The 23275-nt window shown below is 43.5% G+C and overlaps 1 protein-coding gene across 1 annotated transcript in view; it reads left to right on the top strand.

Moving 5' to 3' along the window:
- Nucleotides 1–22449, top strand: part of Cobl (cordon-bleu WH2 repeat protein) — a 268552-nt gene extending 246103 nt beyond the window's left edge. The window contains exons 12-16 of the mRNA XM_026403670.2: nucleotides 469–566; nucleotides 1834–3710; nucleotides 5979–6098; nucleotides 7216–7479; nucleotides 21115–22449. Coding sequence (XP_026259455.2) covers nucleotides 469–566; nucleotides 1834–3710; nucleotides 5979–6098; nucleotides 7216–7479; nucleotides 21115–21132 — 2377 coding nt within the window. The 3' untranslated portion in view covers nucleotides 21133–22449. The remainder of the gene's footprint in view (nucleotides 1–468; nucleotides 567–1833; nucleotides 3711–5978; nucleotides 6099–7215; nucleotides 7480–21114) is intronic.
- Nucleotides 22450–23275: the final 826 nt, after the last annotated feature.

Genomic DNA, 23275 nt, shown 5'->3' with positions numbered 1-23275 from the left:
AGTATAGTTTGAAGTCTGGTATACTGCCTGATTTACTCTTCCTGCTTAGAATTGTGCAGCAGAATTTAAAATTGGACTTTGGGCTGCAGACTGAATGGCACTTTGTGTGGTTTGGGTATTGCTAACGCTTTGGGATCACATGCACACACATACCCCAAATATACCAAATACCACATACAAACCACATCACATACAACACATTCACCCCATATATGCACACATGCCACATACACATCTCCAATACACACATGCTCACATATACATATACATACCATACGTATGAACATACACATCACTCACAAATACACAATCTATCAGTAGTTCCAAGGGCAATGGTGGGCTAAGCAGTACGTGACTGCTTGAATTTGATGAACTGTCCCATTCTCAAATATTTCTAGAAAGGAGTTCATTATATCAATACTGAGAGAAGTAAATAAGTGATTTTTCTTACTCTTTGGACTTCCCTAGATCTGAGAAAGCTATAATCGTCTTAAATAATGATGAAGAACTATTCATTACTGGACAATTCCATAAGACCTTGGCAGAACTTGATGAAGACCTAGAAGGTAAGAGCCACCAACCTACTATTTTGGTGGTATACTATGTGGCCATATCTGTTGAAGTTTAGTATTTCTGAGTACACTTTTGTATAAGTACCCAGGGAAGAAGTCTTCAGAGGGTTTTACAGCATCATCCTAGAGATAGGACTTGGGGGCTGAACTCTCAGGAGGTCTTGAACTTGAAGGTTGAACTGGATTTGAGGACTGAGCTCTCAGGGGAGCATGGTTTTTAATGGACATCTTTCCATCAGGGCTCCAAGCAGTACATGGAAATGTCTGAATGACTGTTTAAGATGTGCTTAATTAATGTGCTCTGATTAATACTAATTTTGCATATTAAAAAGTATCCCATATACATTTAAGAAAATGAAAAGGTCTGGATATGGAAACAGAAGGTGCACAAAGATAAATAGATGTTTTTATTAAAACTTGTAACCCTGTACTTGCTAAAAAGGAAAGGCACAAAGTTTTGTCCATTAGACCCATTTATATAGGAGCATCCCATGGAACGTTTTATTCTGTTGCTATATAGGGGGCAGGGATTAATACTATTAAGGTCAGGGCAGGTGCAAATAATTTCAGTAAACAAATAAAAAAATCTTTCAAACAAAAGAGCTATGTTACTTTCTCTAAGGCACAAATTGAAAGTAAACTAGAAATTTGATGTTGCTGATGCCTTAAAACCAGAAAAAGGAAACAGATTATAAAACTGATCAGTAGTTGCATCCAACTTGCTTTCCAGTTTCTTTCCCAGCTATGATTGACGTAGCTGTACAGTGTCCCACAATCTGTGAACACATGACCCACTGCCTCACTCAGCAGTTAGAAGAGTTGACAACTCTGTGGAACACAGGCTTGGTCATTCTCTTTAAGAAGTTAAAGCTAGAGCAAGTTTTGTATGTCTTGCCATGCTCCTGGTGGGCACAGGAAATCCTGAGGTCAAGTTCACTTTCATGCTTCTGTGTTGAAAATAGATTTTTCCAGAAGCTTGGATTTAGAAATCTATTTCTTATTGAACAGCATTGGCAAGATGTTATAACTGAACTATTACCTGGAAGCATCATAGATCTGCAAACAGATCTTTTGTAGTTTATGAAAGTTGAAATTCTGGCCCCAGGTAATGTAGATTACAAATAAAAAAAAATTAACACAAGTGTAAGTAGTTTACTCAAAGTCGCCCTAGGGAAGTCAAAGTCATGGTCATGATTAGGTCATCAGTATGGTGATTGTGCGTGCCGAGTTGACCAGTGACTTGCATTTGTCTTTCTTTCAGAAATGGAAGAGAGTTATGAAACAGACACTAGCTCACTAACCAGCTCCACAAATGGTGTGACCCACCACAGTATGCAGGATGCCATCATCCCCAACAGTGACGCAGATTCCATCCCAGTGACGTTCATTGGGGAAGTTTCAGATGATCCTGTAGATTCAGGACTGTTTTCCAATAGAAACAACAATGCTGGTTCTTTTGACATGGGGAGCGTTGCCTGCAGAAGAGACCCCCAGGCCTCATTTCAGGCTGGGCACAGCCAGCCTCATGAAAGGATGAGGGAAGAAGCTCCTGACCCCTACACTCCTTCCTATGACCTCAGAAAGGAAACCCAATCCAGTACCTCTCAAGATGGGAATTTCGTTGAAATAGGGCCCAAGGTGACTTCTTTCATTTCAAAACTTCAAATAGATGGCCTAAGTGCAAAGGAGAAAGGGAAATTGCCTGTTCTAGCTTACAGTGAGACAACACATCCTGCCCAGAGGGTGAATTTACAGCCAAAAAGTAAAAAGGAAAGCAACGGAAAAACCACTGTCTCAGCACCACCATCATGGTATCAGCAAGGCCAAACCCCCAGGGGAAGTTACGGACTGAAGTGCGGCCTCACTACCTACAAAATTGTTCCTCCCAAGTCAGAGATGAGATGCTATGACAGAAATGTGTCCCTCTCCACGGGCGCCATTAAGATCGATGAGCTGGGGAATCTGGTGAGCCCCCATGTGAACAGCAGCAGGACCATACCCATCTCATCGTCTGTTATTGAAACAGAAGCTCAACCCATTGGGAAAGTCAAGGAGTTCTGGAGGTGCAGCTCATTGGAGAAGCAGCTGAACCAGCCCACAGATTGCTCAGCCAGGAGGAACCCCTCCACCACCACCACCACCATGCCAGCCAAGCCACAGCCCAATAACAGACTCCAGGTGGCCCCAACATTGACTGCACCCCAGCAGCAGGCTGGCCCCCAAGAATGCAGGACACACCTGGAAGAGGGGAGTAGCCGACCACCCTCCTCAGTCACTTGTCACATGAAAGTGCCAGCAGCTAACACCACAGAAGTCACATTCCTCAAACCTCAGAGAAGAACATCCAGCCAGTATGTGGCCTCTGCGATTGCCAAGCGGATCGGACCTCCCAAAGTTCATACTGATGTGGTGAGGCAGCACAATAATGTGGAAAAGTGTCATGTGGGTAGAGCACCACAGCTACCAGGAGAGCCTGTCACTGTGAAGCATGACACAGCCCCCAACCTGTACTCAGAGGCACGAGGACATACACATGAGGCAAAGCAGCCTGGAGTCAGCCTTCCCAGCAATGCTGGGGGAGAGTCAGCCGCGGGAGCTCAGCCTAGAGGGGAGGTCAGCAGCACATGTGGGAAGTTGTCTACTCAAGACTGTCCTGCCACTGTCCACAGAAGCTCTTATTTCCCACTAGTCAGATCTTCCCAGAAGGATCATGTTTCTGTGGGACAGAGCTGTGGTTTCAATGAAAAGCAAGGCGTGAGTAACCAAAAGACCAGCTCAGCATCTGACCCTGGGCTCACACTGGACAGGGCACACCCGCCCCCTCCACGCCTGGCAGATGCTCAGAGCTCCAGCAGGGCACTGGTGAATGGCTATACAGGAGCCCCAGACAAAAGCAAGCCTCCTGACTCTCCCAAAGTGCCCAGCACTAGTAGCCACATTGTCCTAGAAATGGAACAAAAACCCAATTCATTATCTACAGATGTGCATGAAACAGATGGTACATTGCCACCCAGCATTTTTGGGCCAAAGAAAAAATTTAAACCTGTTGTCCAGAGGCCAGTTCCAAAAGATACGTCCTTGCACAGCGCCCTGATGGAAGCTATCCACTCTGCAGGAGGGAAGGAAAAACTCCGAAAGGTGAATGCACTGGCCATGGGGGAAACAGGTGAAGGGAGATCCTGACCAGAACACCCACACCTGTCCTAGATTTTTATAAGAGGATCAGAGGAAAGACAGGAAAAGCATAGCAATAAGGATTAACACACAGGTTTCATTTTTAACTAGAATATCTATCTCCTCCTTTCCTCAAGAATATTTGAATAGAACTAGTAAAGAGGCTAAAATGAATGTGTTTTGGTTTTTCAGGCTCAAACATGAGAGTAAAAGATGTCAGTCAATGAATGTCCATCCACCCGGCAGGAGAAATAGAGAGGCTGTATGGTGGGACCCTGCACATATTGGACTTCAAACGTTGTGTGTTAGTCACCTTTCTAGTACTGTGACATAAAACCTCAAGATACCCAACTTAAATAAAAGACAGGTTTATTTTGGCTCACAGATTGGAGGTTTCAGTTTATAGTCAGCTGGCCCATTACTTTTGGACCTGTGGAAAGGCATCACATTATGGTGGGAGTACATGGTGGGGCAGATTTGCTTACCCGATGGCCAGGAAGCCAAAGGAGAGAATTAGAGACCAGCACCTCATATATCCTTGAAGGCCACTCCCCAATAACCTAGGACATCCCACTAGGCTCCACATCCTAATGATTCCCCCACTTTCCAAGCTGAGGACCAAGCCTTTAACACATGAGCCTCTGGAACATTTAAGACCCAAATTATAGCATACTGAAGTGGGCAAATAAAAAATCCAGACAACACCACTGCTTTACTCTGCAATCCTGTGTTGTTTAACAATGGAGATACAATCTAAGAACTGTTTTGCTTGTTGATATCATCATTATGCAAACATCATGGAGTGTGCTCACACAAACCTGTATGGTATAGATCAGTCACTAGACATGGCCTCTTGCTGCAGAAAGAGACATGGTAGGTTGGGCATGGTGGCACACATCTGTAATCCCAGCAGTATAGGGGACTGAGGCAGGAGGATTGTGAGTTTAAAGCTAGCCTCAGCAAAAGTGAGGCCCTAAGCAACTCAGTGAGACCCTGTCTCTAAATAAAATACAAAATAGAGCTGGGGATGTGGCTCAGTGGTCGAGTGCCCCTAAGTTCAATCCCTAATACCAAGAAAAAAAGACATGGAAGACACAAGGTGTGTGAGACTGCTGCTGATGTAACATGGCACATTGTATACAAAACATTATTTTACAAGTAGGAGTTTGCTGTAATCATAAAGATTATAGTAAATACATAAATCATAACTTAGTCATTTGTTATTATTATCAAGAATTATGTGCCATGTGTAATTGTACATACTATCCTTTTATATGACTGGCAGCACATAGATTTGTTTATAGCAGCATCACCCAAATGTGTGAGCAAAGGCTACAGGATGGCAGGGTGCCTACAGTGTCACTAGGCAACAGGAATTTTTCAGCTCTGTAATCTTATGGGACCAGTGTTGTACATGTGATCCATTCTTGACTGAACTGTTATGTGGCACATGACTTTATTTGTAGCATCAGCATGTTGTAACTCTCCAATAGCACAAGAAGCAAAATTATGACATTCTTCCTCCATTATCTAAGCATTTAACATGTCAAAAATGTTGCCTGTGAAGCTAACACTAATGATAGGGTATAATTTCCTCTAGTTTGCAGATAAGGAAACTGAGATTCAGTAAAGCTAAGTGTCCTGGCCCAATGCTACACACTTATTAGTAGGGACCCAGGATTCTTATTCAGGGAGGCAGGAAATCACCACACATTTCAGCCTTGGGAAGACAGGACAGATAACAGGTGTGATCTGTCATTAAGAGGCAACATTTGATGCTACCCCAAATATACAATATTTGATTCTTTTTTACATGTCTTTGACTTTGAATGAGGTTGTGTCCTGGTAAGTCCATGGAAAGTTAAAAATATTGGAAATTAAAAATGCATTTAATACACCTTACCCAGAACACATCATAGTGTAGTGTAACCTACCCTAAACGTGCTCAGAATATTTAGGTTGTTCTCCATTTGGGCAAAATCTTCTATTTCATAAAATGTATTGAATATCTCATGTAACTTATTAAAAAGAAACTGGTCTTCCTATATACTTTCATAACATGATAAAGTTGAACTATAGTAAGTTGGAGTCCTTCTGTATGTACCTTTCAGCAGACAGGGAATTGATCTTAGAGGCCTCAACTGCTTTCTGCAGTATTTTCTTTCAAGCTGTTTCACAGTTAATATTTCTCCATCTTTGGAGTGAAATGTGTTGACACTATTAATATTCTAGACTGCAGAACACACTTTGGAGGGAGGGCCAAAGAAACCATCCTACACGGAGGCAGAGAGCGAGCGATCAGCCCTGCTTGCCGCCATCCGCAGGCACAGCGGTGCCCACAGCTTGAGGAAGGTAAGAAAGACCATGGTGAGATGGGTACCAGTGCCCACCCACTCCTTCCCCCCAGTGTCCTATGTAGATGGCATAGAAACTGCTATTATTCCAAGAGGGTGGTGATCCAGCTTCAGAAAAGCCAACCCCCCCTGCTGGGCACATTGGCACTGGAGGCAGGCATGCTACTACTTGAGGCTGGGGCAGCCACTGCACAGGAGACTTGAGACTACCCAGAGGTTCTCCCACCCTCTTCCAAAAGCATAACCCCTGCCTGCACCTAGCATGGAACACTTTTCCAAGTTCCTTCTGGCACCCACATGGCTTCAGGGCTTTGATAACCAGGCAGCATACAACTGCACACTTGCTGGAATGAATAAAGTGCTGGTTTTTGCATAACTGCAGCAACAACATGGTCTTGAGTTTAGGGGCAGCATGGTATCACCCATGGCTTCTACACAGAGAATTCAAAGAACAACATAACTTACTACTCAGAGGGTTCTGAGTGTGTGTCTTCCCCACCCTCCAAACTGGTCAGATTTGTGTTTCTAGCCCCTGTTTCTTTCCTCACATGCCAAGAAAAGTTACGAGATCAGAAAGTTCTCAGCAAGACATCACTGCCAAATCCTGGTCCCTGTGATCTGTGACTTGGGAGGACACAGGGGCAAGTGTCTAAGCCTTGGGCAGAGAGACTTCCTGGGCTTAGCACAGAAAAGCCGTCTGAAGTCTAAGGGCAAGACAGTAAGCTGTGCATTGCCCTCTTGAAAAGAACCTGTATAGACACTGACACTATCTTTTTGAGGCTGCTATAACAAAATGCCATAGTCCGGGTGGCTTATAAACAACAGAAGTTTATTTCTCATCAGTAGACTTGTTGTCTGATGAGGGATTATTTACTGGTTCATAGATTGCAACTTCTTGCTGTGTCTTCACATTGTGAGGGTCAAGGGACTCCCTGGGGTCTCTTTTATAAGGTCACTAATCACATTCATGGGGGCTCCACCCTTTGACCTCATCACCTCCCAAAGGTCTTGCCTCCTAATGTCATCACCTTGGGGATTAAGAGTTCATACATGAAAATTTGGGGGGCCATGGAGACTCAACCTTTAAAGCAATCATTTAAATGTCTCATTGTTAGGTGTCCTCCTCTGCCTCTGAAGAGCTCCAGAGCTTTCGAGATGCTGCGCTCAATTCACTGGGTGTGGAAAATCCTCAGCAAGAAGACCATGGCCTTCCACCCCCACCAGCCCTGCCACCACCTCCCCCACCGAACTCCCAGGCTCTCTCTGCATCAAGGACATCTTCTAGGTTCAGCTCAGGAACACTCAGCAACCCAGTGGATGCCAGGCAAGCCTTGATGGATGCCATCCGCTCTGGCACAGGGGCTGCAAGATTGAGAAAGGTGAGTGCTGTGTGGGGGCAGAGAAAGGGAGGTGCACCTGCCTGTGGGAGAGCCTCAGGCCGGTCAGATGTAGGTCAGTGAGAGCTTGCCCCAGATTTCCTTTTTCTTTCCTTCCTTTCTGCCTATATGCCTCCCTCGGTCCCTTCTTCCTTTCTCCTCTTTCTTTCTGCCCTTCTTCATTTTTTCCTTCCTTCCTCTCCACTCCCCGTCTGCCTATCTTCTTTTCTCTTTCTCCCAGCATAATGCCTAATTGTGATCTAATTTGAAGTCTCCTAGGCAGAGCATTCTTTTCCCCAGTTCCTCCTTCTGTACAGTCTCATGCTGGTCTTCAAGTCGGTTGCCCACCTGGTCCCAGTGGAATCTCTGGCTCCTGCAATAGGATTCAGAAATTAAGGAACACTTGGACCAGATGGCTTCTGAGATGTGTTTCAACTCCAAAATGGTTCTGTAAATGCATTGACCCTTGATTCCTGCACATTCCTGCTGGTTTTGGAATTATGCTAATAATAAGGAGTCTTGGGTGTGTTTTTCTATTTTTTGAGAGATTATTTCTATATACTAAGCTTATGTTTTCTCTCAAGAGGTCAGAGCTAAAGATTATTCTCAATTTTATATAAAATGAACAAGGCTCAGAGGAGCCAAGTGTCTTGGCTTTGGACTAAGCACTGAAGGTCTTTGACATTAGGTAACAAGCTATGTGCTCTATAGAGAGCAGGTCACTCAGAAAATAGGATGTGGGCCACTTGCACTGCTGTGGCCATTAACAAGGCAGACTTCTCCACTTATTTCACACATAGGAACCTGAGGAGACAGAGGAGAGGACTGCCCAGGCAACATGGCTATAAAGGCTGTCCCTCCTTGATTAGGGCTGTGTGGGTGCTCAGAGGTCCCAGCTCTGTTTCCCTGTTCAAGAGCTGCCTGGATGCCCAATGACTGTGGGTGACCATGTCCCCCAGATGGCATTTGTGCCAGCTCTCAGGTCAGTTCCCCAGGGCTCATCCTGATTTGAGTGTGAGTCATTCATGCCAGTGTATGTCTGGCCCTGATTAGGGACACAAGCCATCATCTGTCCAGGAGGCTAGCCAGTCTTCAGTGGAAGCACACCTCACCTCAGGACACTGGGGAAACACATCCTTAACTGAATGGCAGTGAAACATCCCAGATCTCATGCCATCTCCTCAGAAGGGGGAAAAGTTAAAAATCATTCAGGGCTTTCTGAGTTTATTTGTGCTTTGTGCTTCCCTCTTCTATGGGATATATGCATCAATGACCTCACATGCTTATTTACAATGACAGAGAAGGAAAGAAAATGTAGTGAATGGTAACAAGGGGATGATAAAAATTAGACTGCGTGAGTTCTGATAAAGATGTAAAAGAGGCCCTGGGATGTCCTCTGACAGATTTTAAGGGCTGTTGTTTCTAAGGCTCCCTGGAAAAGTCCAGAGTGAGTGATGCAGTTGGAACCAGCTCCAAGGGTCTGGCTGACCCCAGGGCACATAATCTGAGTTTTAAAAATCATTTTTCTCAACATGAACTTCACATTGAGACAGCTACATCCTGAATCAAGATTTTTTTTGGAAGTTTCAACCGACACATCTGCCATTTTTAAGTGTTTACCATGTGACTTAACATTAAGATTTGAGATAATTATCAGAATATCCCATTGAAGCTTTTGATCTACTTTGAATAACACTGAGTAGAATTAGAGTAGTTGTCCTTTATCTGCGGTTTTGCTTCCCACACTTTCAGTTCATCACGGTAAACCAGGATTAAAAATATTAAATGGGAAATTCCAGAAATAAGCAATTCATAAGTTTTAAATGACTTGTTAACAGTGTATTGTTATAATTGTTCTATTTTATTACTGTTATTTTCAATTGTTCCCTGTACATAATGTGTAAGTCAAACTTTGCTGTAAGTATGCATAATAAGTATGCATGTAAGGTTCAGTACTATCTGAACATAGATGCAGTTTCAGGCATCTATCAGGGGTCTCAGGATGTGTCTCCTCTTCTCTCTGTGACCACACACTCTTCTTGTTAGTTCATATACATCATCTCTGTCTGATTTTTTTAAGCTTTTCAAAATAGAAATTGTTTTTTTCCATCCTGCTGGGGTCATGAGGGTCCTGGTCCCAGAGAGGGTGAAGACTTGCTTGGGGTCATAACTAGCAGTTGGTGGGCTACAAATTTAAACATAGATCTTCTTTCTCTGAGAATGCTTTCCAGAAAGAAAACACATGCTGGGGAATAGTCTAAAAGAACAGAGGACATTGTGCTGTGAGAAAGAAAGTAGGGAGAGATGAAAAGACAGGAGATGAGAAGGGCCCAGACTAGACAAGGCCAGTCCCACACTTAGGGACTAGGAAGAAGCTGGGTGGTGTGAGCCCCAGTCATGCTTGGAGAAAAGGTCACCATGGCTGGAACATCCTGGCTGGAGTGTGAGACCAGTCAGTCATTTCTAGCACAGTCTCAGCTTTCTGTCAGCTACTTAAATGGCATTCAGAAGTTTTGATTATTTCTTGGATGTGGCCCACCATGTCCACCCTGGAAAGTTCTGGTCAGTAAATATTTCTATGACACTTCTGAGATTTGGATGCTCTAAGAAGCTTACAAGTTGCTCTCAGTCTGAAAGCTAGGCCCTGAGTGACAGGGGTGAGTGTCACTCTATCACTACTATACCTGAATGACCTGGGATCTTCTCTTCCTTCTGAATATTTCATCACATAAAACCTGCTGAAGAAAATGTGGCTGAGCAGGCCAGGAATGGGGTGGCCCCTCCACCTAAGCCACCCCTTTTCAGCCTCTCTCAGGGGTACACAGCTGCCACTGGACCAACTTGGCCTCACCAGAGACCATGTTGGATTCCCTTGAATCCAACATTTACTTGCCTTTGTGTCCTGGGGGCTTGCCCCATTGGCTCATTGTTGTTGAACAGTAGACCAAGTCATCAGGGAAACATTTTCAGTTCGGGCAATGACTTGTAATTTTTCCAACAAGCTGGTTAGATGGCACTTTCCTGCTATGCATGGGCCATGAAGGTTTATATTGTCTTTGAAGCAAAAATACTGTGGTATGTTTTACGGCCCTTAGGCATCACATCTTTTGAACTTTGCCTCTTATTGTTTCTTTAGCTTCCTTTCACCTGTTTGGGCTTTTGAAGTTTGCTAACCTTGAGGAAACTGCAGTAAACATAAAGACATCCATATCCGTCCAGTGTGGGTTTGAGCTCGCCCGAGACAGTTGGTCTGAGCAGAATTTCCTTCTTCTCTTTAGGAGTCAGTGGGGGCTCTTGAGCAGGCTTTGCTGGGTGAGCCTCCTGGATCTGGCCTTATCAAGGCAGTTTTGAGGGCTGCAGTGCATGTCTGCAGGCTCCCCTCCTTTTGCAATGCTACCTTCTCCTTTTAACCAGGGTTCCTAGTCACCCTAGCAATGTCTCCTGGGATGTGGAACTTTCAACACTAAAAACCTGATGGTCCCAGATGCAACATTTGGTCACCCTTCCTGTAATTCATACAGGCATAAGAAGTAATGCTGCCTATGGTAAAACATAGAAGAGTACATTTGATGGAGAAGGAATGATTACCTTACAAACGAGTTTGTCAGTTTTCAAGATAATTGAAATGAAATCCGCCTTAACAGTGTGAATTGAGCAGTGTCTCTGCCTCTGTTTGTGGCTGTCAGAGAAGTCCCCAGCTGTCTGGGTTTCCTCCAGCTTACAAAGGGGCATGCGCACCTTTGTTGTGACCTGCTCTTGCTTCTTCACAGAATGCCCACTCTTACCAAAGATGATATTCAGTACATACCCACCTCCACATTCAGTTCTTTCTTCCCGTCATACATTTCAGTGGTAAAGCTGTGTGCCTGTGTGACTTTGCCCATCTGCTTTACATGTATCATTTCAGAGGGCCTGGAATATGCACTAGTACCCTCTAAACCTGTGTTTAGATGTAACACATGGGTCTGTCCAGCACTCATTCCATAAGCCTTTCCAGCGAACCTACCAGGGTCCATAGAAAGATGAGTGAAGCATCATTGTGCCTGCAGAGGTTCTCAGCCAGAGAAAGTCCCATAGAGAGTGTTTGCATGTTTCTGGGCAGGGTTTGTGGTTGACCTGAGAAAATTTCCAGAAGGTATGGACTTGGTAAAAAATTCCATATCTTTCTGCCGACATGTTCTGTCTTTTGTCTCACAGAGGAGATGTGCGAGCCCCAACTGGTGACCTTCCTGGAAGGCAAGGATGTAGTTTCCAGTTGACAGATGGGCGTAGGGTGTAGGTGTCCTCAATGACTAATCCTAACCCTTCTCCAGGTCAGTGCTGCCACTGCATCCAGACATCTTATCAGCTCCTGACTGCCTTGGGAAATGCCCCATGGAGCCATGCCAAGCTCCAGTCTCACAGTGGGGGCCCCCACAGGTGCCCATTTTCTCACTGCAGGAATTAATGGATGCAGACATGCACACGTCACACCACTTGGCCTTGACCATAGTCCCTGTGAGTAACGATTAGACGTATGACACTATCAGGAGGCCCTGAGCCAGGAGTGAGAAGCAGCAACAGCTCTCCTTCCTTCTAAGCCTCAGCACTATCACAAGTGGCTAGAGAACTCCAAGTTCTGGGACTGGGGAATAGTGATTTATGTCAGGACACAAACAGACTCGTAAGTACAGCTGTGTCACACACTGGGTTTGGAAACTCATTATGTAAGCCTTTACTGTGTTCTGGTTGAGTTGGAAGGGTATCAAGGTACAGGGGGTCAATTTTGTCCTTCCTCACTTCTTTATGCAGAATCGTTCTTTTTGTGACAGTGTTCCAAGATGCCTGTCCTTACTACGAGAGGAAAGGTGGTGGGGAAGCTTCTCATGAGACCACTGAATGCAGTGACTGCCCCCGACACACCAAGGGCCTTCACAGACACCACTCCCCACATCCCCACACTTTACCAGCAAACTCCTACTCATGCTTCATATTTCCATATTTACCCAGTCCTCAGCAAACCTTTCTTCTTCCCCAAACTGATTAAGCTTCCCATTATAACATCACATAGTTTTTTCTTCATAATGCAAATCACAGCTCTGATTTCTCTAACAACTGGTGTAACTTTTGTTGAGTGTGCACCTCTCCTTCCATGGCACAGGCTCTGTGAGTCTTGCCCATTGAATAGTCAGCACCTTCTGTAGTTCCTGGCACAGAGTAAGTACTCAGGAATTATTTATTGGGAGGAGAGAGAGATTCATTCATTGTACACCATGCTTCCTGGCTGTCCTAGTACAACTTGCTGTCCATGTGCTCATAACTCCTCTATTTCATAATCATTATATAGTCATGCCAGGAATCCACTTCAAGCTGGAAGAATCCACCTTCTTTTCCTTTTGGAAAATAAGACAAGATTTGTACATTTCCAGGTTTCTATCACAGGCTCCATTTGCATCCTCCAGAGCCAGCCAGTGCTGCGTAGCAGGCTTCCATGTGAGTTTTTCAGTGCCTTGGACCTTTCCACCCAAGCTGGAAGGGAGGAATTTAGCTAGAGAGTTTGAATGCTATCTTAGCAACTTCTCTATTCTCCTCAGCACCATTTCCCTATCATCATTGTTCATATTACCTTTTACCCACATAAAGATTATTCTCCTTAGTTGGCAAAGAAGTAAACAAAATTGGAATATTTTTACAGCTTTCTTTGTGGGCCTCACTTGGCAAGCCTTGACCCTTCACCAGTTTTCTCTTTGTTCAACTCAAATAAAGAGAGAATCTTTTAGAAAGCCTAAAATGTGTGGGAAGCCAGGGAACACTTCGGAGCTCTGCTTTGCAGCATGGCCTCCTTCAGGAACAGGTACATTCCTCTTTCCTATGTGCACACCCTTTGCTGGTCATTCCCAGCCTGGTGCTGATATGTAAGTATCCTGGTGCTGATACTTGGACTGCTGGGCCAGTCCTAGCAGGGCTGCTGCCTTGAGAGGAGAGGTTGATCAGTCCCTCCTTGCTTCACTGACTTGCCCCTTAGTTTCCCTCTTGGGCCTGTCCTGCCAGTTACAGGCTCAGAGAGATTTGCCTTGGCAAGGTGGGATAGCATCTCAAAAGAGAATTAGCTCCCTGTGCTGGATGTTAGATGAACCAGAGATGCTCAAGCATCTCTGCAGCCCTATCTCCAAAACTTCATTATAGGTTCACTAAACCTATCCTCTGGCTACTTGCTGTAGGTTGGGTCAGGGGTATCCCCCAAAGGCCCATGTTTTAAAAGGGTTAGTCCCCAGCTCATGGTGCTATGGGGGGGCACATAACTTTGAGAGGTGAGGCCTAGTGGGAGGTCTTCCAATCATTGCAGGTGGGTGCTCAAAAGGGATAGTCCCAGCCCTTTCCACTTTCTTGTTTACTTTCTTGCCATGAGGTGAATGAGTTTGAGTTTTATCTGCCACATACTCCTACCACAATGTGTCACCACAGGCCCCAAACCATGGAGCAATCCAGTCATGGGAAACCTCTAAAACTGTGGACCAAACTAAACCTTTTTCTTATGAATTGACTTATCTCAGGTATTCTGTTACATTAATGGGAGGCTGGCTAAAACTGCAACCTTGATGAAATGATATAGTGAAGGTATTGCAAAATCCTTGTACTGAGGACCCTATGCAGATGATCTCAGCCACTCTTTTGGAATCCTATAATTTGGCTAGCATTCCTATTTTACCAGTGAAAGAAGGAAAAGATGAGAGTGGGTGAGCAATTCTCTAGACACAACCAGCCAAGGTGAAAATCCACACTCCAAAGTGTGTACTCACTATTAATACTTCTACACATTCTTATTTTAAATCCAGGAAGAATTTGTGTTTCCTAGTGTACAACTTCAAAGTCAGCTGGTAGATTTGCTAGGAAACCTACCTAGGCCTCACAGCCATTTGTTCTTATGACTTTTGATAAATTAAGTTTTAACAAGCCCTGATTTTTTTTCTCATTTTATAAAAGATCATTTCTCTCATTTTGTTATGAAAAATGTCAAGGATATTTAAAAATTGAGATAATTGTACAGTAAACACCCTTACACCTACCCCCAAGGGCTTATGATGATATCTTTCTGTATTTGTTTGATATTAGATCTGTCCACCTATCTATCTTTCTACCATCCAAATGGAATTTTGTTTTTTATGCATTCAAAATGCATTGCCAATATCAGTATGTATCACAGCTAAAAATGTAATATGCATGTTACTGGAGTTTACTTTTTATGGTTGTTTTTCAGATAGAATGCACATTCAGTGGAATGTACACACATTATGGGTCACATTTGAGTAGCTTGAAACTCATTTGAACATTCAATACCCCTGATGAGTTTTGAGTTTGGTTTTGGATAAATATTAGAAGAATAAAGCTGAAACAGAAATAGTTATATAGAATTTCTAGATTCAGGATGTATATATGTATAGCTATGCATGCACACACAGGTATTTTGGAGTGATTAGGTCACTTATACCATCTGGATCAAGGGAGAGATTGATTGGCACAGCTGTACGTAAGATGTTGGAAAAGGGAAGATCTGGTGGCGTTAGAAGATACTCAGCTAACCCAAAGCAGTGAATGTGGACCATTTAATGCTGCTGACAGTTTCAAAGCAAAAATAGGGACAAAACAAAGTTTTTTAATATGTTCAGTTCTCACCTGCTTAACAAGAATCCCCAGGGAGCTTCAGCAAGTGGCCCAAATATAGTTTCAGTGATTGGATTTCCAGTCCTACCTGAAACAACCAAACATCCAGACAAAACATGATCTTTAGGTTGCTGGACATCATTTCCAGTAATGATGGAGCACTGATCTGTGAGAGACATGAAGCAAAGGGGCAAGGCCTGTGAGTCCCTCTCCTTCCTGCCTATGCTGTGGTGCAGTCAGGGGAACCCAGACAGAGATCCAAAAGCTCCCTGACTGAGGAGCAGTGCCAGAGTCTGCCAAGGCCAGGAGAGCTGAGGTGGGCAGAGTAGATACTGAGGAGGACACCATAGCACCAAGACAGGGTTCCAGAAGCCTCCAGAGGCCCCTCTGGAAGACTCCGTGGATCACTCATCATCCCATGCAAGTGAGGGAATAGAACCGGCCAGTAGGATTAACTAGGGCAGTATCTAGAGCTCACACAGTCTGAGAATAGTACCTGTTTTCACCATCCAGATGAGAAGACGTCAATGCTTGGGCATTGGGTAGAAAACTCAGAAGGGTCTTGCCTCAGTATATACCTGGCTCCTGTGCTGCCCCCCAGATCTTAAAAACAACACCTGAAATTACCCAACTATGTCCTAATAAACTGCATCCCAGAACAAAGCTCAGGAATATTCATAGGAATATAAAACCACCCAATACCCAACAAGGCAAAAATGGACCATGTCTGACATCCATTCAGGAATGATCAGGCATGCACAGGAGCAATATAATATGAAACCTGATAGATTGAAAATGAATTAGAACTGCCGTAAAATTTACACAGGTGTTTGAATTGGCAGATGAGGATATTTAAACAGTTAATATAACTATTTAAAGTATACAAATAAGTATATTTTGTGACTAAAACAGGATTAAATTTGAAATTAGTAACAAAACCATCTCAGGAAGATTCCCAAACATTGAAGTAACACAGATTTAAATTATCCACAGGTAAAATAAAAGGATCAAAGGGAAAATAGAAAGAGTATTTTGAAGTGAATGTAAACTTGAACACAATATAAGATGTGTGTAATGAAGATTCCATAGCCTCACATTGTTCCATTAGGAAAGACAAGTCTCCCAGGAGGGACCTCACCTTCACCTTCAGAAACTAGAGAAAGAAGAGCAAAACTAAAATCCAAGGTAAGCAGGAAAAAAAAATAAGTAGTAAAGGTCAGCAGAAATCAATGCAATAAAAAGAGAAAAGTAATAAAGAAAAATCAATTAAACCAACAGCTTGTTCTTTAACAAAACCAATAAAATTGATATGCCTGTAGCCAGACTTAGCAGGAAAAAAAATGGAGACAATTTGGCAATATCAGGAAGGAGAGGCATAATATCACTATCAATTCTACCAATATTAAATAGAGAATATCATCATAAGGAAAATGTGACCAACTTCATGCAATGAACAAACTGCAAACAACAAAAACTATTAAACACAAAGCTCATGTAAGAAGCATACATAATTTGAATACCTCTGTATCTGTTAAAGAAATTTTTAAGTTGAATTTTAAGTTAGAAATCCACATACACACAACACATGGACATGTGCTATCACACACACACACACACACACACACACACACACACAACTTTGCAGGCCCAGATGACTTCAATGAGGAGTTCACAAACATACACCCAAACTACTGTATAAATTCTTTCTTAAAATTGAATATGAAAAAGGACTTCTCAGCTTACTCTATTAAGCCACTACTATTGATTCCAAAACCAAAGATATTACATGAAGAAAACAGTATATAAAAAGGATAATATATGATGGCCAAGAGAGACTTATCCCAAGAATGCAAGGTTGGTTAACATTTAAAAATAATTCCCCACATTACCAAACTAAAAACTAAGAAACATAAAAAGTCATATGATTATTTCAATATACACATTAAGTATTTGGTAATATTCATCATCCATTCTGATAAAAACTCTATAAAGTAGAAGAGAAAGGAAGTTGCTCAGTCTGATAAAGGGCATCAAGGAAAAACTGACAGCTGGCCTCACAGTTCACAGGTGGAAGAATGAATATTTTCCCCAGGAACAAAAACAAAGTAAGAATGTCTGTCTCTCACTGATTCTATTCAGCACACTGATGAAAGTTCCAGCCATTGCAGTCAGGCAAGGAAGGAAGGAAGGGAGGGAGGAAGGGAAGGAAAGAAGGAATGAGGAGGGAAAGGAGGGAGGAGGAAGAAAGGAAGGAAGGAAGCAAGCAGGCCTACAGTCTTCATTTCCCATTCTTAGTTAACCTTATGGAACTCAAACCTGTATGATTCTCTCGTTGTTATGGTTTGGATCTGAAATGCACCCCAGAAAGCTTGTGTTTAGAAAACATGATCCCCAATGCAGTAAAGTTCAGAGGTGGGGCTTTTAGGCAATGATTAGGGCCTCTTATGCTTGTCTTCCTCTCTGGACATGTGTTCTCCATGGGCACAGGTTCCTCTGTCCATCCTATTTATAGCCCTGGAGTTGATCCTTTGGCCTCTTTCTCTTCTGGATCTACTCACCACTCCAGAAATACCCTTCTTCCACTGTGACTCTCATCACCACCTGGATGCCAGTGACCCCAAGTTCTCTATCCCCAACAAGTTGGTCCTGGGCTATGCCTTATACCCATGTCTTCAGCCCTTCCCTGATATTCATACTATGTGGCCCACAGCCTCAAGCTCAGCAGGTTCAGAATTGAACCATCTGTCTCAATGCCCTGCTCCCCCCCACACTCCTCACCCCGTGCTTCACAACCATGGTCCACCTCCCCTTATGCCACATCTCTGTCAAGCATCTACTTGCTCTGGGCACAGGCTAAGCCCTGGCCATTGTACCCCTTGACCTTTGCCCTTCTCCCCACTTTGTTCCCACCAACAATCTTGAGTCCATCTTCAGTGTGCATTGTGGCCACAGCTCCCTGTTGGGGCTCCCTGCCTTGTCCCCATACCCCAACCACAAGCAAATGCAGTAGTGTCCCTCCCCTACTTTTGGTGGCTCTCTCTTCTCCAGCACAAAGTGCAGGTACCATGACAGGACCTTCCTGCACAACCAGATCTCTGCTGACCTCTCCCAGCCTGCATCCTTCTTACCCCAGGGTCTTTGCACATGTTTTTGTTCTGCCATAAATGCCACTTGCCAATTCCCATTTGTGTGTCTCACAGCTGTTCAATTAAATGTCATTCCTATAGGAAATATTTTCTTGGCCCCAAAGCCAGGGACATCTGTTCCTACTAAGTGTCTGTCACTACCTCTGCCTCCCCTGCACATCACTCACTCCCACACGATTGTCATTTGCACATTTTCCCATTAGAGCATCATCCTGGGAGGGCAGAGGACCATGCACACCCATCTTGTTCATGACTCCTCAGCACCAACCCTAAAGTCCGTGCCCCAGTAAGTACTTATGGAATATAGAGAAGAGTGAAGCTGTAGGACTGGAAGTAAAGGTGGTGCCTCTCCATCTTGGTCCATTCAGGCTGCTATGAGAAAATGCCAGGCTGGGTGGTTTATACACAACAGACACAACTGCTCATGGGCCTGGACGCTGAGAGTTCAGGATGGAGGTGCTACAGATCCAAAGTTCAGCAAGTGTCCACTTCCTCACTGAGGGTAGCTTCTTTTGGTAGAAGAGTGTAATGGTGGAGGTGGGAATGAGCTTCCTCCATCCTCGGTTGTCAGGGCACTAATTCTATTCATGAGGGCTCCATCCTCCTGACCTGACCTCACCTCCCAGAGGCCCCACCTGCTATCCCATTGCCCTGGGAGTGAGAATCTCAACAGATGGATTTGGGGGGAAAGGCAAAGGCAGCACAAACATGCAGCCCATGACATTGCTGTTGTTAAGAAAGTAGGGTCTTCAGGAAACCTCCAGCAGAGTGGATAGTGAGAGCAGAGCCCTTGTGTTCCTACAGGTAGTCATTAAAGCTGTGGATTTGGAGAGTCCTGGAAGAAGGACCGAGAGCGGGAAACGAGAGCAGAGAGCTGTGTGGAGATGTTGGAAAGTGGGCCCAGCTGGCATCGGTGTCAGATAGACACTGGCTTATCCGCATACCCCTCCCAGGTGTTCAGGGCCTTTGGGGCTTCATTTTTTTCCTGTTAAGACTATTGTGAGGGACAAAATGAAGGAGAGTGTCTACAGGGGCGGCTCAATGCCTGGAGCAAAGATGCTTCAGAAATGCTATTATATGGGCTGCTATCACATACCTCATCTTAAGCTTCATCAAAAGGCTGCCCAAGGAGGCGGGGACCACTGAATGTGGAGGTGGTGCTAATGGAGCTGGGAGGTCAGAGGGCTAGTGGGCCTTGTGAATACAAGAAGCATTTGAGGTGTGTGAGTGAGTGGGCAGAAGGTCCCTGCTCTCTATTTGGGTGGCCTGTGGGTCACTACTTATAAGCACTTGATTAGAAGCAAATTGCCCTCCCTAGATTTCAATTTTGTCATCTTTATATTAGTGGCAATACCCCTAACAGTGGAAATAATGCATCATTTATTAAGTTGAGCTGATATTCATAGGATTTGTACAGTACTCACAATGGCATTCATCACATGGGAAGCACACAGGAAATATCCCGGGTACTGTTGCGGTGGCAGTGGTCATTCATGTTAGGAGAAATCTATTTGCATCCTTGAATATTTGCTTCACTTGGCACACTGAAGAAGTGAAATGCAGTGGCCCAAGTTATAGTACAGTTCAACTTAGAATGTGTTGAACTCAGTGAAAGAGCAAGAGATCCGGTGTCTTTTCACATGAATCCATTTCTTTACTTGAAAATATGGTTTAATTTTTGCCTTTAGAAGCACTAAACTTATTTCCTTCAGAAGCCCAGGAATCTAGCTTTTAGTTGGGTTATCACAGGAGGACTCCTGGCTGAACTAACAGTTGAAAATTTTTTTTTCATCAAGTGTTACAGGAACTTGTGTGTTCGCATTCATTCCTTCACTCACTCCACAAACATTTGCTCACTCAGATGTCCATGTGTTGGGGATAGAGTGGTGAGGCCATCTTGATTCCTGCCTCAGAGAGCCCTGCTTCCAGCCATGAGAGACAAACCATTAGGATACCATTGTACAGTGTCCTAAGGTAAACTCATACACTGCTGCAGGTGGGACTGCAAATTGGTGTAGCCAATATGGAAAGCAGTATGGAGATATCTTGAAAAACTGGGAATGGAGCTACCATTTGACCCAGCTATCCCTCTCCTCAGTTATACCCAAAGAACTGAAAAAGAGCATACTACAGTGACACAGCCACATCAATGTTTATAGTAGCACAGTTCACAATAGCTAAACTGTGGAACCAACCTAGATGCCCTTCAATAGATGAATGGATTAAAAATGTGGCATATATACACAATGGAATGTTACTCAGCAATAAAAGAGAATAAAATCATGGCATTTGCAGGTAACTGGATGGAGTTAGAGAAGATAATGCTAAGTGAAGTTAGCTAATCCCAAAAAAACAAATGCTGAATGTTTTCTTTGATATAAAGAGGCTGATTCATAGTGGGATACGGAGAGGGAGCATGGGAGGAATAGAAAACTCTAGATAGGGTAGAGGGGTTGGAGGGGAAAGGAGGGGGCATGGGGTAAGAAATGATGGTGGCATGTGACGATCATTATTATCCAGAGTGCATGTATGAAGATACAAATTTGTGTGAATATACTGTATATACAACCAGAGATATGAAAAATTTGTGCTGTATATGTGTAATAAGAATTATAATGCATTCCACTGTCATATATAAATAAAAAAACTTTAAAAGAGAAAAAAAACAGAAAGCTTTCAGGCATATTTTTATTTTAAGAAGATTGCATCATGGATGTCAGTGTAAAAGGTCTCAGCGTGTTTCACGAGCACTGTTTACAAGGACAGTTAGGAACACGGGTCCTTGAGCACTGGTCTAGAGCCTCAGCTTATCCACAGATCCTGAATAACCATACATCTATCCTCTTTACAGGTGCCCTTGCTCGTGTGAATCACTGGTAAAAGTCAGATAATTGCAGAAACTCACCTATAAGACACCCCCAATCATCACTCAAGGACTCCATGTGACAAGGAACCTCAAGATTTGGTGTTATTTTCTTGTCTACAGGCCAAAATGCGTGCAGTTGATTTTCAGTGTTCCTGCATAATGGTTCAAAGGAGGAGAAAATGCTGCTTTGCTATGCGGCTTGTGTGCCAAGGAAATGTGTTTTGCCTCTGAATACTTAAAGTTGCCAATAAACTATTCTTGTTGGCAGGTTAATGGAAATATAAATGCTGGAGCCCAGCACTCACGCTTAATTATATTTTTGAGCACAGTGAAAAGAATCATGGCTTAGATTGATTTTGGACCTTGGAGACTTTGACTACATATAGACAGTTAAAAATTATTGAATTGTTTAAAATTTTTTGAATTTTAGAGGAAAAAAATCCGTAAATCAAGAGAAACAATCTGAATGTTATATGCCACATGATGCTATGCATTTGGGGAGTAAGAAGAGAATTGGGAGGCTTTTCCAAAGATAATTCATGTTGGGTAATAAAACGATTCAATTTTTATTCCTCAAGTTTTTGAGGCTGATACCTCATAGAAGGTCTTGGGCTGTGATTGGACCAACTAAGATTTTAAAAAATCGACAACTTCCACTAAACTAACAATCTTACTTGTGTGGAGAGGGCATTTCTGGGCCCTCAAAGGTAGCAGATAGAAGGTATCAGGATGGTGTTGGAGAGATGGTCAGTGCCCCATGTGGACAGACGTTCCCTGGCAGGCTATGAAGTACAGCAGGCTGCTCCGCAGGGACCTGAGTATGGAGCCTGGTGAAGTGGCTTGGAACCTTCTGAAATCCTGCAGAGCACCCAGAAGTGAGGCTGTTAGGTACCTGTGTGTCACAGTTTGGGTCAAAGTTGTGTTTCTGTTTTAATGATTTGGATGTGGTCCTGATGCTTTTTCCAACAGTTCAGTGGCTGCCCTTGTATTATATTATAGTCCTCTTGCAGCACACGGTGCTCAGTCACCAGTATTTATAAGAAAGTTTAACCACAGCCATAGTTTTTCACCTATATCTCTAAAATGTTTTGTTAAATGAAGGAAAACAAGAGAGTAATAGATATCAAGAGGAGTTCATGAAATAAAATCTCTTAGTGAAAAAAACAAAATATGATGAAATCATTTTAATGTTTCATAACTATTTCAGATCCAGGCATCAGGTAGAATGGGAACTTTGCGTTGTCTGATTAATGTTGCTAAACTTTCTCAGTGAGGCAAGAGCTACCAGCCAATTGCTCTTAGTCACAGCTGTCCACTATTTCTTTTAGTGCCACAAATAAACAAAAATCAAATCATAGCTCTGTTTTGTGAATTTCATACTACAATGTGTTTGGATACCCCCACCTGCAAAATATGAAGAAAGGACTCATTCATTCCATCAACAAATATTTTCAGCTACTGTGTTAGTCAGCTTTCTATTGCTGTGACAAAATGCCTGAGATAAAGAACTTATATAGAGGAAGGGTTTGTCTTGGCTCATGGTTTCAGATATTTTAATACACGATCACGGGGCCCTATTACTTTGGGTCTATGGCAGTGTAGTACATCATGATGGGAGCACATGGCAGAGGAAGCCTCTTCACCTCATGGTGGCCAGAGATGAGCAAAGAGAGAGGAAGGGCTGGGATCTCAATAGCCTCTTCAAGAGTACATCCCCATTGACCTAACTTCCTTCTACCAGGCCCCACACCTTAAAAGTTGAACCTCCCCAGTAGCAGCAGAGGCTGGGGGCCAACCATTAACATGTGGACCTTTGGGAGACACCCCACATCCAAACTTTACCAGCTGCTAAAGCTGTCTGCTCTCCTTCTCTGATCAGATAAGAAAACAGACAAGCATCTTCACCCTCATGGAGTGTAGATCACAGCAGAGGAGTCAAACCACAAACAAGATAACACGGCAAAATGATGTTTATATTTAGATTCCGATAAGTACTGAGGAGAAAAACCATCAGGAGAAAGGGGATGCAAGATTCAATTAGGATAATAAAGGCCTCAGTGAGAGGAGACATCTGAGCAAACACCTGAAGGAAATAACAGAGGAAGTCATGGGTGCCTACACAGCTGGCAGCAAGAAGCACAACTGC

This window comes from Urocitellus parryii, chromosome 3 (assembly GCF_045843805.1).
Source record: "Urocitellus parryii isolate mUroPar1 chromosome 3, mUroPar1.hap1, whole genome shotgun sequence".
NCBI lineage: Eukaryota > Metazoa > Chordata > Mammalia > Rodentia > Sciuridae > Urocitellus > Urocitellus parryii.
Note: the sequence above shows the minus strand (reverse complement) of the source record. Positions and strands in the feature narration are given on the sequence as shown.